The following is a 15,184-nucleotide window of genomic DNA, read 5'->3' on the forward strand; positions in this document are numbered from 1 at the left end:
TAAATGGTAAATTATTTAAACATTACAGCCTTCATACAACGATTTATTGTTTTTCCCCTTTTCAAAATATATACTGTGCATAAAACATTATAAATATATGTAGCACAATATAAATAAAACAGATTTTAATACGAATTTCAGCAAACAAACAACCCTTAATGTGTTTATTCCTTTATTAAGATGTCCATGGTAATGTTTACTTTCACCATTTCATTTAGGGAAACTCCTGAGATAAATAATTCATATCTATGAACTTTAATAATAAATCTAGATAAAATGCTGCGCTTCCCACCACCAGTCGCAATGACTTCTGGGACTTCCAGAGCGAGTTCGGTGCTCAAGTCTGCATCGGTGCGTCCTCGATATCAAGAACACATCCGGGAAGTTTCACGCGTCCTCCGTACTTGCGGTCTTGAGTATTGGAACTGAACTTAGGCAGCTGATGATGACGTTTCACGAGAACACGAGGACGCAAGACCGCTGAACAACGCATATTGAGAAACAGCCAAAGACAGACGTACCGGCATGTAACATACATTTTCTGACTTTATTGTTTTTCAGATACACAAGAATATATATATACACGCCCGTGTTGGCGTGTGTTTCCTCTGGGTTCTCCGGTTTCCCCCATAGTCCAAACACATGTGCCATATATGAACTGGGTAAACAAAATTGGCCGTAGTGGATGAGTGTGAATGAGTGTTTCCCAGTACTGGGTTGTGGCTGGAAGGGTATTCGCTGTATAAAACGTATGCCAGAATAGTTGGCAGTTCATTCCCTGTGGTGACCTCTGAAATAGAAACTAAGCTGAAGGAAAATGAATGAATGTTTAATATTTAAGTGCACGAATTAGACTCAGGAAAACTACACACTAGGTTTTAGAGACACTTGCATCATGTCCAAGCAACCCAGCATCGCCTCAGGCTTATTTCTTTAATAATCCATCATACGCTTTCCTAAACGCTATCACCAAGAAAAGCGTCATAATGTGTTGAAACCGCGTTAATTATTTATAACAAGCTACAGTGCGCTGTCTTTTCTCAAAGAATTGTAAATGCCTCTATGATAGGTGCCGTCTGTGTATTTTTAGCTGTTGTTAAATCAGTTCACTTTGCCCACTCCGTTCACACCAATTTTGTAAACAAGGACGATCGTCGTGGCAGCTTTGACTTTAGGTCTTAATGATGCCGTCGCTGTGGGAAGTGTGTATGTTGTTTATTTTCTCTCGTTATGAAATGAAGCCTCATGTCTGTCCTCTGTTTGTAAGCTGAAGGCCACGCGAGCTCGAGGGCTCCATTCGGGCACACTTTCTTCTGTAGTGTGAAATTGAAAGACAAATTGGTTGCAAAAGTGTGTGTGTGTGTATGTGTGTGAGCAAGAGTGTTCTGAATGTGCACGCAGGAGAGTCTCGTTATGGAGGACCAGAGTTTCTAATAAGCTCTGAATTTCTGACTGTAGCAGCAGATCTGAGTCCCACGCTCCCTGCCGTCACTGACTTTCTGCTCTTTTACTTCCACAAAAAAAAAATCCTTTAATCATGACTTTTTCTGTGCCGCACCTCCCTTGTTCTGGCATTTTAAGCCGGATCGTTTGGAAATGGCCATATAAATAAGTCGGCTGCTGCAATATTTGCCTCTGCATGCTGTCTAGAACTGCACATGAACTAGTTTGATGAATCAAATGTGATTTGGAAATATTTGAGACTCGCTGTATAAGAGTTTACTGTTTTGAAGGTGCCATAGATTGCATTGATGCAATATCTTAAAAGTGTTTTCCGATATCTAAATGTGGCTTAAGTGCAAAATTTCTTTAGAAATGGTTTTACAGGTACATTTACAACAGTTTAGTTTAGTGTAGTGTCGTATTGTATAGTATAGTATAGTGTACACTACCTGATAAAAGTCTTGTCGCCTATCCAAGTTTTAGGAACAGCAAATAATAACTTGACTTCTAGTTGATCATTTGGTATCAGAAGTGGCTTATATGAAAGGCAAAGGCCTCTAGATTATGCTTCTTTGACCAAATAACATGTGATCATGCCTTGATTTTTAGTTATTTCATTAGGACAGCAAGGTCTGACTTTGCTTAGACAAAAGTTTCATCACTGAACAGAAATAATGTCCAGTATAGAATATAAAGTCCTGCTGCAGTGGAGACAGAATGAATATTGTGTCTGACTCCATCATGAGCTTGGAGGACTGCATCCATACATCTCTGACATGACTCAAATCACTGATTAATAAAGTCATCTGGAATGCCGAAGAAAGCGTTCCTGCAGAGTTCATCAAGAGTCTTTGTGTTCATCTTCAACATCTCTATCTTACCCCAGACATGCTCAATAATGTTTATGTCTGGTGACTGGGCTGGCCAATCCTGGAGCAGCTTGACCTTCTCTGCTTTGAGGAGCTTTGATGTGGAGGCTGAAGTATGAGAAGGAGCGCTATCCTGCTGGAGAATTGTCCCTCTCCTGTGGTTTGTAATGTAATGGGCAGCACAAATGTCTTGATACCTCAGGCTGTTGATGTTGCCATCCACTCATCCACCACATCTCGCATGCCCCCAAACCATGATTTCTCCTTCACCAAACTTGACTGATTTCTATGAGAATCTTGGCTCCATGCGGGTTCCAGTTGGTCTTCTGCAGTATTTGTGATGATTGGGATGCAGATCAACAGATGATTCATCAGAAAAATCCACCTTCTGCCACTTTTCTAAATGATCAACCTGAAGACAAGTTGTTATTTGTTGTTCTTACAACTGGGATCAACAACAAGACTTTTGTCAGGTAGTGTCAGCCTCTGTGTAAACAGATGAGTTTTTAAACTTTATTAGCATCCTTTCTCTTCACCAAAAATCACAGGAAGAGCTGAGAGATATGACACAATGCATAAATGTGCTTTAAACCTTCATATTCCATAGTCTACATGTGTTTATTGCCTCATTACAAACATACGCTGCTAATTTACCAATATAGATGTGAAACTAGCTAAAAGACACATTTCGAGGTAGGGTAGTCAAACAAAACACATTTCAAAACACAGAAAAATCAAATAAATAGCCTTATTTATTATTATTCAAATAAATCTTCTTACATTGAGCAAAACAATCAGTCTGTATGATGAAGTGAACATTATTTGGAACATTATTAGCTTTAATTCACTGCCTCTGCTAGCTGGGGGGTATTTATTACATAATAACACACGGATATACACATCTCTCATTGTTTGTGTAAGTTTGTAAGTGCATTGTGACGTCCAGATTACATTGCAAGATTCTCAAGTGTTATGCATTTTGCTATCTTGCATAGTGGAGATGTCCTCAAAAGTGAAATAATCAGTGACACCAGTTGCTGCTGAGAATTATTTTGTCGAAATATTATGATCCCACATATGACTAGGCAAGATGAATGTTTTTACTTGCTTTTTTTGTTTTATTTTATTTATTTTTTTGCTCCAGAGACAATTTTACATTTCTTTTTTTCCATCATTCATGAATTTTGAAGGCAACTGGATCTCAGCATGTGTAATTTATACACGCTTTTGTTTATGTTTCATCTACGCTTCCCCCAGAGACAACATTAGCGGGAATATTTTGGAGAAATGGGCCAGATCAGGGTTGTTATGAGAAGGCTTTTAGTGGGAGAACTTATCTATATTCATAATAATCAAATATAAAGACAAAAAACTTTTGCCTTAAACTTTTTTTTTAAACCAAAATATTAGACGAGGTATTTAATTTGACCTTTATACAATTACAATTTGTATACATATTTATACATACGCAATTACAGCATAAATATAATTAAATAAGGGATTATACAGCCATACAAAAAACAATGCCTCCGATATATATATATATATATATATATATATATATATATATATATATATATATATATATATATATATATATGATGCTATTAATCTTTTGATTGCACTAATACTTTTGTGTTCATTACAATAACGTTTAACAAAAAGACACGTGTTCCAAAAAATCCAACAAGATTTAAGAAAAAATTAAATGAAGATGGAAGCCTTTTCGATCACACTTTTTCATTACATTACGATGCCTGCTGATTTAAAAAAGCCTGGATTAAAAGAAAACAAGAACTTTTCTGTCATGAACTACAGTAAAACAACTTGTCAAAAAGAATAAAAAATAAACCCTGTGAATTTGTTATTACAGCTGTCAGTCAGCAACTTTGTTTATTTATTTTTTTATAGTTTTTTCCGGGCCATTGCATTTTTTTCCATGTGCAGTTTAAATGGAGACATCATATACTAGGGACTCCTGAAAGATTAAATCAGGTCGTAAAATGCAGTTGGACTTGACCTTCAAAGTCTGCAATGTAAATGCAGCCATCGTTTAACATTTACTTATGCATTATCACTATCCAAAATAATTAAGTTTAGTTAATGCACCGTGTGTTAACATGAGCTAACAATGAACAACTTAACAAAGAAGAATAAATACTGTAATAAAGTATTGCTTATTTTTAGTTCATGTTAGTAAGTACAATATAATAACTAATACAACCTTATTGTAAACTGTAACCGCCTTTTCAGTAACAACCTGAAGAAGCTGAGTGACACTATCGCCTATAATTCTGTTTCATTCGCACAATAACCACATTGTGTTTTCTCATCTTCGGGAGTTCGTGCTTTTCAAACTTGCCAAGTCCAAATAGCGGAGATGCAAGTCTAAACCTGACGTGCTTGGTTTTGAGAAACACCTTCTGTCATCGGCTCTGTGGGTTTTCTGACCAGTCCTCCGAGCGATATTCTTTGAGTTGTGAGACGTTTGAGGGCTCTCTTACATGTGCTGAATCTCAATAGGTTTCAGATCTGAGCTTTTTCTTTTTTCCTCAACCATTCATTTATTCTTTTTTTTAATTGTGTTTGATTTACTAGGCATTGGCTGGTATAAGATTCTGATGATATGATAACCTTGGATGAAATATCACAGTTTCACAGTATAGTGATTACTGCTCTAAAACAGTGGTTCTCAAAGTGGGGGTCGGGACCCCCCGAGGGGTCGCGGGGCAATGAAGGGGGGTCGCCTGGTGATTTCCAAAAATCTATTTATTTTTATTAAACCATAAGAATTAACTTATTTTATCCATAACTATACTGAAAATAAAAATAGTCGTTTATAGTTACTATATAGTTACTATAGTAGCTTATAGTTACTAGTTCTATTGGATTGCGACCTCTGGGGTAATTACATTATATTAAAGGCAGCAATAGCGTCAGATGCATTTTGATTTTATAACATCAGGTTATACTTTCTGGCACATTTAAAGCACTGACACAAATTTAATTGGTGTGTCTGCTTCATTGCATGCAAGGTTTCTGTATTTATACCCACCTCAGAGGATATTGGGGGTCGCGAGTCACTGGCATTGCTATTTTGGGGGTCGCGGGCTGAAAAGTTTGGGAACCCCTGCTCTAAAACATGTTCTTTTTAATGGTCTGGGTAAAAAACTAAATTTTTCTTCCCCCATTAAACACAGTATGTTTTATTTTAAAAAAACATTTATAATATTTTGTAACAGTAAACATGTCAGGGTAAATAATTGAAATAAATCATTGACTTCTGCTGTCTTAATTAGCTTCAAAAACATTGATTTCTTTACAACTTGAAAAGGCACCTTTGGAGATCCTTCTGTTCTTTGCATATACACTACCTGACTAAAGTCTTGTCGCCTATTTAAGTGTTAGGAACAACAAATAATAACTTGACTTCTAGTTGATCATTTGGTATCAGAAGTGGCTTAAATGAAAAGCAAAGGCCTCTAGATTACACTTATTTTACCACAGTAAAATGTGATCATGCCTTGATTTTTAATGATTTTATTAGGGCAGTAAGGTCTGACTTTGCTTAGACAAAAGTCTCATCACCGAACAGAAGTAATGTCCAGAATATAAAGTCCTGCTGCAGTGGAGACAGAATGAATATTGTGTCTGACTCTCATCATGGCCGGATTAACCAGTTGGGGCCCCTGCGAGGGGCTTTATTTATTATTACTATTGTTTATTTATTACTCATAAATGTAAAGAGCTGAAGATTGAATGTTGAAGATAACGCTGGTGTTGTAAATATGATCTGTGTTTCTGTTCAGGGCTGAAGCAGTGACTCTTAATGACTGCCTCCAGCTCTCATATCTGCCATCTAAGAGAAACCACATGCTGCTGTTGTACCCAAGAGAGATCCTCATCCTGGACCTGGAGCTCAGTCAGACTGTTGGTGTGGTGGCTATTGAGCGCTCCGGCGTGCCCTTCATACAGGTGCGTTTGAAGGGAATGCGGGCACATACAGCTGAAGTGTTGCCTCAAACTACAAACGCGTCATGCAGATTCCCCAATAAACCCAATAAATTAACTAAATATGCAAATAAACACACCTCATGCTTCTTTGGGGTGGTGCTGATTAAATTTATAATCTGTATATCCTGCATTTTGCCTTCTGACAAGCCTTAAAGGTGCGTTGCTTAGTAACGCATAAACCATAGATATATACACTAGATGTCGCCTGGCCTATTGTTGTCTATTGGACGGAATGCGTCAATAGCGCCGCCATCTTGCTACAGGGTAGCGCTCCTTTGAAATGAATGCGGGACCAATGTACAGTGGAGGACTGTGGCCATCCAAACCCAGAGATATACACATATACACATATATCTATGATCGGGAGTTTTCCTGGATGTTCGTGTGTAATTTTTTTTTCTAATTTGAAACTTATAATTTTACATCACTTTTCTACATTGATGGATCAGTGTCCGCACGGGCATTCCTGACAAAAAGCTTGTGTTTGTGTGAACAGAAATGTACTATTCACCCTCCCTGTTAAATTTGATCTAATCATGTCCTGAAACACTGCTCCTCTCCTGCTTTCACTGCTCATACTGACGGAGGGAGCGACTCGTTTGTGAATGAATCCCCCGAACGACTCTTTCACTAACGTTAGCAGACAATAACACAAGTTTCTGGCAGCGCAGCATCTCGTTGTCATATTTCTTTTGCATTGTTTGCTGATTTTATTCAACAAAACTAGCATAAGCCGAGTGTTTAGTGCGAGTTGGAGCTGCTTTGCCGTATGGTGAATGCAGTAAGTGACTGTTATCATCAATAACGTTACCTGATTAGCACAAAAGTTCAGAACATACAAAAACCTAAAAAACTAAATCTTACCTAATGAAATGTTCTGCCTTTGTGCTTTGATTTCTTTGTTTGCTCGTTTCTACACCCGTAGATAGCGCTAAAGTCCCGCATCTTCACGTAATAACACTGTCTTGACTAGTGCGGTTGAATGACACTTGTCCTGGAAGCACTGTACCAATGTGGCGGCGCTATTGACGCATGCTTAGGGTCCCTATGCGATATGTAGTGTATATATCTATGCGCATAAACAAACTGATGCGGCTGGCTTTGCTGTGTCTCCCATTTTTAAAATAAAAGTCCCACATAGTTGAACATAAAAATAACGGAGGAAAATGATCATTATTATAATCTCAAAACACAGCCTGGGCCATGCAAATTAATGATATACACAAGATTAAGGAAACAATGTTGTTTAAGACTCACAGTATGGCCATTTCCTATTGGGTTGGAATTATTTTGACTTCTTGTATTAATTGATGATAATTATGATAGATGAAAAGCCTTGTCACATACACTTTTACATGTAGTGAAATTGGACCCCCCCCAACCATACACAAACATTACACATTTCAGGGGAAGACAGGTCAGACGAGTGGTAGCTTTTAGAAAGAGGAAAATAGGATACATTAGGAAACTAGGGAAAGAATGTTGCATATGTTCCCATTAAAAGAAATTACATTTAGTCAGCTAAGACACAATGCTTAAGCGTGTTAAAATGTGCATTAAACCTAATACTCGACAGTCTACATGTGTTTGTTACCTCAAATTAGAAACACATCTGGCAAATTTCTCAATAAACACAATAAAGCAACAAATATGCAAATAAATGAGCCTGATCTCAGGCTGTCAGTTTAGTAGCTAATAAGTGCAAGTTCAGGTGTATGAATGTGTACGATTTTAAAAAGGAGGGGTGGCACCCAACCCCACCCCAAAACCCAACCATCATTGGGGGATGAGAAATTCGTACTAAATTGTACAAATGAGATCATATAAATTCATACGAATTAGCCGCCAAATCAAAAAGTTATCAATTGTCGTGAGATCGTGTTGAAATAAACACACCTCATGCTTCTTTGGGGTGGTGCTGATTAAATTTATAATCTGTATATCCTGCACTTTGCCTTCTGACAAGCTCTGAAGAGTCATTGCTTAGTAACACATGACAAACAAACTGATGCGGCTGGCTTTGCTGTCTCTCTCATTTTCAAAATAAGAGTCCCGCTTACATAGTAAGTTTAATAAAAGCTAAAAAATTAATTGGGAGAAAATTATTATTATTATAATCTCAAAACACAGCCTGGGGCATGCATATTAATGACATAGACAAGATTGAGGAAACAATGGTGTTTGATGCTAACGATATGGCATGGTGTGATTTTTCAGGCTACATCCTTGCAGAAAGTCGCAGGCTTTTCTAAATTTTATGTGGCAAACTTCATTAAAGCCTCAGCATGCCTGCTCTTCAATAATAGAGTCTTCTGGGGGGAACGTTCAAGGCGGTGCAGTGCATTGACTATTGTTTTTTTCTGCAACAACTGTAGCTGCTGCTTCCAGGACTTTCTAGAGCACTCTCAGTCTGGTTTTTGGCTCTTGGGCTTTTCGTCTGAATTGATTCTCTGACTTGGATTCTCTGATTAGAAATGTTGTGCTCCTTTACATGCAGATAGTGGCTACAGTAGTCCTTAAAAAAGCATCTGCATCACATAAGGGTAACATAAAATGCATATTAAGGCACGTGGTCGTGAATTTTGCCTATTTTTTGCCTATTCAAATGTATAATTAATGTAAACACAAGATAAAATCTTTTTAAATTCAAAATATAATTCATTATTAGAATTTTTTGTTTAGGTTGTAACACAGATTTCTTCATGTAAACAACAAACCCACACAATAAACCCTCAAGATCCTGGTTTGACAGCCATATTTATTAATAAAAATAAAAACACAGGCATGTTAATTCCATTTGAATTTTCAAACAATCAATGCCAATAAAGAAAACATTGATTTCCATGTTGGATTCTAAGTGGACTGCTAAAAATGCCAAAATACAGGCATTGCAAATATGGAAAATTAAAATAATAATAAAGTATTGAATACAAACAATTGTACTCATTGAAAAGTTGTGTTGCTGTGAGTTGAGAACATTAATTATAAAGCAGAAACAATTTTGCTCAGTCGTCCTTTACATTCAGACAGTTGCTAAAACAGTCCAGTCTGTTGACATTATCAGGGGACAATGTGGACCTTTTGTTTTGAATGATGTGAGCTGAGAGTGAAAACAGGCAGGATCACAAGCAGGATCACTGAATCAGCAAATGAATTTCGTTGCCTAATTTTGTGGCCACTTGTGCTGCGACAAGGATGTAAGAAGCATCAAGCGGTACATCAATGGCATATAGGTACGCGTTGTGTCACACCAAAGCGCGCACACACACACATGCATACACCGCACAGGACAGTGCAGCCGGAGCGACTCCCTTCAGATTCAAGCATGATCGCGTTCATCAAATTTGCTTAAACTAAGCGTTCTAAAGTATGGCTGTATTTCACAAGGATTTAGAAAAGTAGACACTTTACAAAACTTGAGTTAAAGCGGGAAACATGTCAAACTTGATGAAACATTGGAGGGCTCATGCTGAAAGGCAGTGGAATGCGCTGACTTTGACAGCTCGCGACTTCATCTACCACTTTATTTACATAAACACCAATACTCCGATTTTAATATGATCAAGATAATACTGTTATTAAGAGTCGAGCATGTAAAAACAGCGATTTTTTTTTTTTATTACATTAAAGGACCACCGAGTCACGAAATGCGGAGGTTTTTCTTTCCATTCGCCATGCGGTATCAAATTCCAAAACAAAAGTCGAAAGTTGAAAATGAAACACCCGAAATTAGATGAAACTCTGGAGGAAACGCTGGACAGCCTGGTGATGCGACTATAATTATTTTATACTGAAACTTCCCTTAAAAAGTGCTTCCTTGGTCTTATCCATATTTCTTTGCATGTTGAACACACCACGGCCACAACAAGAAATAAAAAAACTGCAACTGCGTTAATTGCGTTAATTTTTTAACGTGTTAACTATTTCAAATTAATCGCATGCGTTAACGCACTAATTTTGACAGCACTAGTAATATTATTACGTACATAATAATACATAAAAATGCACATTACATGAGCCGCCACTCATTAATAAGAGAAGAAAAGAATTCCCACAGTAGCTTGATATTTGCCGCCAGTATATCAGAAAGTGGTGTTTTTCTTCTCTTTCACTCATTGGAAGCAAACGCGGCTGTATTCGCAAATGTTTTTTGCAATTTTACCGTTTTGCGCATAAATCTAATTTGCATCTTTGGATGGAAAAAAGCTAATGAATCAAATTAAAACAAAAAAACTTAGAAAAATTGAATCTTTTAGAAACATATGATAAGATCATGCACAATACACCAAAAGTCTCCTGTGGTGTAATATTTAAGCTGTGTGCATCAGTGGTGTGTGTGTGTGTGTGTGTGTGGCGTGGGTTAATAGACACTTTTTCTCGCTCATAGTTGATGCTTCCATATTATGTTTTGTCAAATAATGTTGCCATCATCTGTTCGCTGTTGTATAAAATCATTTACACAGATGTATTTGGGAAAAGAGCGGCACTTGTTTTCACAATGACCCAGTTATGTGTGTGTGTGTTTTTTTTGTGCAATAGATGATACCAAAGTCTTCAGATCTGCGGCACTGTGAATTCAAATGTGTTTAAAGCTTAAAGATCTTCTCTCAATCAGAGTTCTGGAAAACATGCTCTCTCTCACATACACACACACACACACACACAAACAGGCACATTAAGTGTTATAAAGCACTTGTAAGGAAGGCAATTTGCATGACTGATGGCGCAGCTGCAGGCCCTCTGAATCTAGGCTGACCGTGGGAGCCTGGCATAAGCCAATAACACACACACACACACACACACACATAAACACACTCACTCAAAAAAACTCACACATTTGCCCTAGTTCATCTGGTATCAGATCCCAAATTCTCTCCCAAAAAAATCCACTTTATTTATAATATTTAGTATACATACAGACAGTTAAACATACAGTTCTCTCAAATTAATGAGTTGTACATAAAAAAGTATAAGATATTTATTCTACATGTATTTTCCAAACATAACTATTTTTTCATATTATTATTATTATTATTATTATTATTATTATTATCATAATTTCTTAATATAATAACAATAATAATAATAATAATAATAATAATTATTATTATTAATAATAATTATTAGTTAACATTATGAAATATTAAATTATGGCAATAATATTAAATAATAATAATAATAATGGTTGTTGTTATTATACTTTTTATTATAATAATCACACTTTTATTATTATTCATAGTAGTAGTAGTATTAGTAGTATTGTTGTTGTTATTATTATTATTATTATTATTATTATTATTATTATTATTAATATTATTATTAGAATAATCATACTTGTATTATTCTTATTATTAGTGATATTATTATTTATAATTAATAATATTTATTGATGACAATAATATTAATCAATAATAATAATTGTTGTTGTTTTACTTTTTATTATAATACACACACTTTTTATTATTATTATTATTTTTAGTGTTGTTATTATTATTATTATTATCATTATTATTATAAGAGCTGTTAGTAATATTATAATTATTAGTAGTAGTATTATTATTGTTATTTTTATTGTTATAAATGTATTATTTTAATAATCACACTTAAATTATTATTAGTGTTATAAAAATATTATTAGAATAATCATACTTTCATTATTTTATGAGTTATTAAAACTATTATGATTAATTAGGGAAAAAATAAACTGAGGTCTAATAATTCGGGGGGGGGGCTAATAATTCTGACTTCAACTGGTGTGTGCGTGTGTGTGTGTGTGTGTATGTATGTATATATATATATATATATATATATATATATATATATATATATATATATATATATATATATATATATAGAGAGAGAGAGAGAGAGAGAGAGAGAGAGAGAGAGTGAGAGAGAGAGAGATCATGCCGACTTTGAGTGTTAAAAATCCTGTTAAAAAACGAAAAGTTTAGTTGAACTTTTAGGTTTTTTTTTTAAACGGGACTAACAATAGAAGTAACAAGTGATGGTTGAATGTAGTTACTAATTGTAATAAATATCAGTAAATTAAGGTGCTGTTATTTAAGATGTTATGCTTTTTATATTACTCATCCTCTTTTTATATTTTATTTTCAAGATTTTTGAGTGAATTATAGGATGTTGAATTTTTGACTCTGGAAATATTGAAAATTTTGTGTGTTTTTGTCTGTGTGTGTGTGTGTTTGTGTAGGTGATCCCCTGTGCTCAGAGAGATGCGCTTTACTGCCTCCATGAGAACGGTTGCATCACATTGCGTGTGTGTCGCTCCACAACACCTTCACCTAATGAAACAGGCAAGACAGACTTTGTTCCTTTAAATATGTTGCTCCCTGGCTTAATAAAAGGACAGACTCTCCAAAAGGAGACTTACACATTTTATTTGAATACTTGTCACTGATAAGGTCACAGTTGAACACTGTAAAACACAGCATATGAGCAGAAGTCAGAAATCAACTGTAAGAACTCGTACAAAGAAAAAACAAAAGACCATATATTTTTATGATGTAATATTAATATTATGGTTCTTCTGAGTGTGCCAGTTTAGATTCAGTTCAACAGATATATAATGTGTTAAAAGTGTCATGTTGGGGCGTTTACACAATTTGCTGTTTTAGGGGCGTGTTGCTTCACATGAAAATTAGTTTCGGCTTCCCGCCCATCGTAACAAGGGGGCGAAGCCAGAGCTCCCACACCCCGAGCATCTGCATTCAGCCGTACATGTACAACTCTGACACACAGCAAGCAGAGAGTACACAACCGTTTGTGTCTCTGTATAGTTTTACAGCCAACTTTGTGCTAGTTTCAAGTGCCGAGCTTGTACACCGAGACTAATAACCACGCACACTGAATTAACTTTGACTGAGGCACCGTAACAAAGTAAACAAAAAACGTACCTAAAAGAAAACACTGAAATAGCAACAAGAAATCTGATCATACATTGTTCAACACTTAAACAAAAAGCGTGCAAATACTCACACTATACCCATTTAATGAATTTCAAAATAAAAGTCTTTCATCTAAATAACACAAATTAAATAAAACCCCATGCAAAACATCAAGAGTGAATCAATACAAATTACTTGAAAATACAATTAAATCATGAAAATCTTTTCGTTTTGGGGTTCCTAATGTGATAAGAACATAGTTATGTCGAAAATGCAAAGGCTTTAAATTTTAACAACATTTTCTTCATTCATTTATTTTCGCTCAGCTTAGTGCCTTGTTTATCAGAGGTTTCCACAGCGAAATGAACTGACAACTTATTCATTCTTGTCGGCTTAGTCCCTTTATTAATCCGGGGTTGCCACAGCGGAATGAACCGCCAACTTATCCAGCAAGTTTTTACGCAGCGGATGCCCTTCCAGCCTGGGAAACATCCACACACACATTCACACACACACTCATACACTACGGACAATTTAGCCTATCCAATTCACCTGTACCGCATGTCTTTGAACTGTGGGGGAAACCGGAGCACCCGGAGGAAACCCACGCGAAGGCAGGGAGAACATGCAAACTCGACACAGAAACGCCAACTGAGCAGAGATTCGAACCAGCGACCTTCTTGCTGTGAGGCGACAGAACTATTTACTGCGCCACTGCCTCGCATGAACTGACAACTATTCCTGCATACGTTTTACGCAGCAGATGCCCTTTTAGCTGCAACCCAGTACTGGGAAACACCCATACACACACTCACATTCACACACACAATTACACACTACATCAAATTTTGTTTACTCAATTCACCAGTAGCACATGTGCTTGGACTGTGTGGGAAACCGGAGCATCCGGAAGAAACCCACACCAACATGGGGAGAACATGCAAACTCCACACACACAGAAATGCCATCTGGCCCAGCTGGGACTCAAACCAGCGACCTTTTTGCTGTGAGGCGACAGTGCTAACCACTGAGCCACCGTAAAATCCCTACTAGGTACATTGTGAAAACTCCAATGGCAAACGGCTGCTTCTCCATCAGGGCTGTTTATGCTAATGAGGAAGAGTGGGCGGGGCTTTCCCCCTCTGTTGACGCGTTAAAAGGGAGAATGTCAATAAAAGTGCAGTCTGTTTTTATCATGTCTGATTATAAAAATAGAATTAATACATGTTTACCAATAGAAGCTGGTTATATTCACATCTTGTTCCCACACTACTGTGTTTAAACCCCTTATAAGAGTAATTGTTGCATAATAGGTCCCCTTTTAAACCCATGAGCTCTTCTGTTTTTCCAGTGACTGATCCAGAGCAGAATTCCCAAGAGTTGGTTTACGATCTCCGTTCCCAGTGTGATGCCATCCGTGTGACTAAGACCGTGCGTCCCTATCGAGTGGTCATCTGTCCTGTCAATGAGAACAAGGCCGTGCTGGTGGTCAGTGATGGAAGGGTGATGCTGTGGGAACTCAAGGCTCATGCCAGCAAATCTTCATCCAACCTGAGGTACGGTTTTTTAAATATATCAAAATTAGGAGTGGTAGAAAAATGCATCACCATTCTGTATTGATCTCATATTCAACTTAGATTGTGACTGTGTCACAACTAAAAGCAATTCCAATATAACTTCCACACTGCAAAAAATCTTTTCCTACTTAGGGCTCTATTTTGAAGATCCAGGTGCAAAGTCTAAAGTGTAGGTTGCAAAAGCTTTCAGGGCGTGTCAGAATCCACTTTTGCTAATATAAGGATGAAAAAATCGGCTTTGCGCCGTGGTGCATGGTCTAACAGGGTTGAGCTTATTCTCTTAATGAGTTATAGGTGTGTTTTTAGAATAAACCAATCAGAGTCTCATCTCCCATTCCCTTTAAGAGCCAGTTGCGTCGCGCTGTAGCGCATTTGC

General features: G+C 36.7%; 2 protein-coding genes across 5 annotated transcripts in view; one reads left to right on the forward strand and one right to left on the reverse strand.

Moving 5' to 3' along the window:
- fbxo9 (F-box protein 9) overlaps positions 1 to 15,184 on the reverse strand; it is an 884,197-nt gene that overhangs the window by 318,111 nt on the left and 550,902 nt on the right. The window lies entirely within an intron of this gene.
- The window catches only part of wdr11 (WD repeat domain 11), a 96,258-nt gene that overhangs the window by 19,615 nt on the left and 61,459 nt on the right, over positions 1 to 15,184 (forward strand). For all 4 annotated transcript variants that reach the window (XR_012388567.1, XR_012388568.1, XR_012388569.1 and 1 more), the window contains exons 6-8: positions 6,122 to 6,287; positions 12,538 to 12,640; positions 14,583 to 14,787. Coding sequence is in view for 1 of the 4 variants with exons in the window: in NM_001423963.1 (NP_001410892.1) it covers positions 6,122 to 6,287; positions 12,538 to 12,640; positions 14,583 to 14,787 (474 nt within the window). In the remaining 3 variants the exon portion in view is untranslated. The remainder of the gene's footprint in view (positions 1 to 6,121; positions 6,288 to 12,537; positions 12,641 to 14,582; positions 14,788 to 15,184) is intronic.

This window comes from Danio rerio, chromosome 13 (assembly GCF_049306965.1).
Source record: "Danio rerio strain Tuebingen ecotype United States chromosome 13, GRCz12tu, whole genome shotgun sequence".
NCBI lineage: Eukaryota > Metazoa > Chordata > Actinopteri > Cypriniformes > Danionidae > Danio > Danio rerio.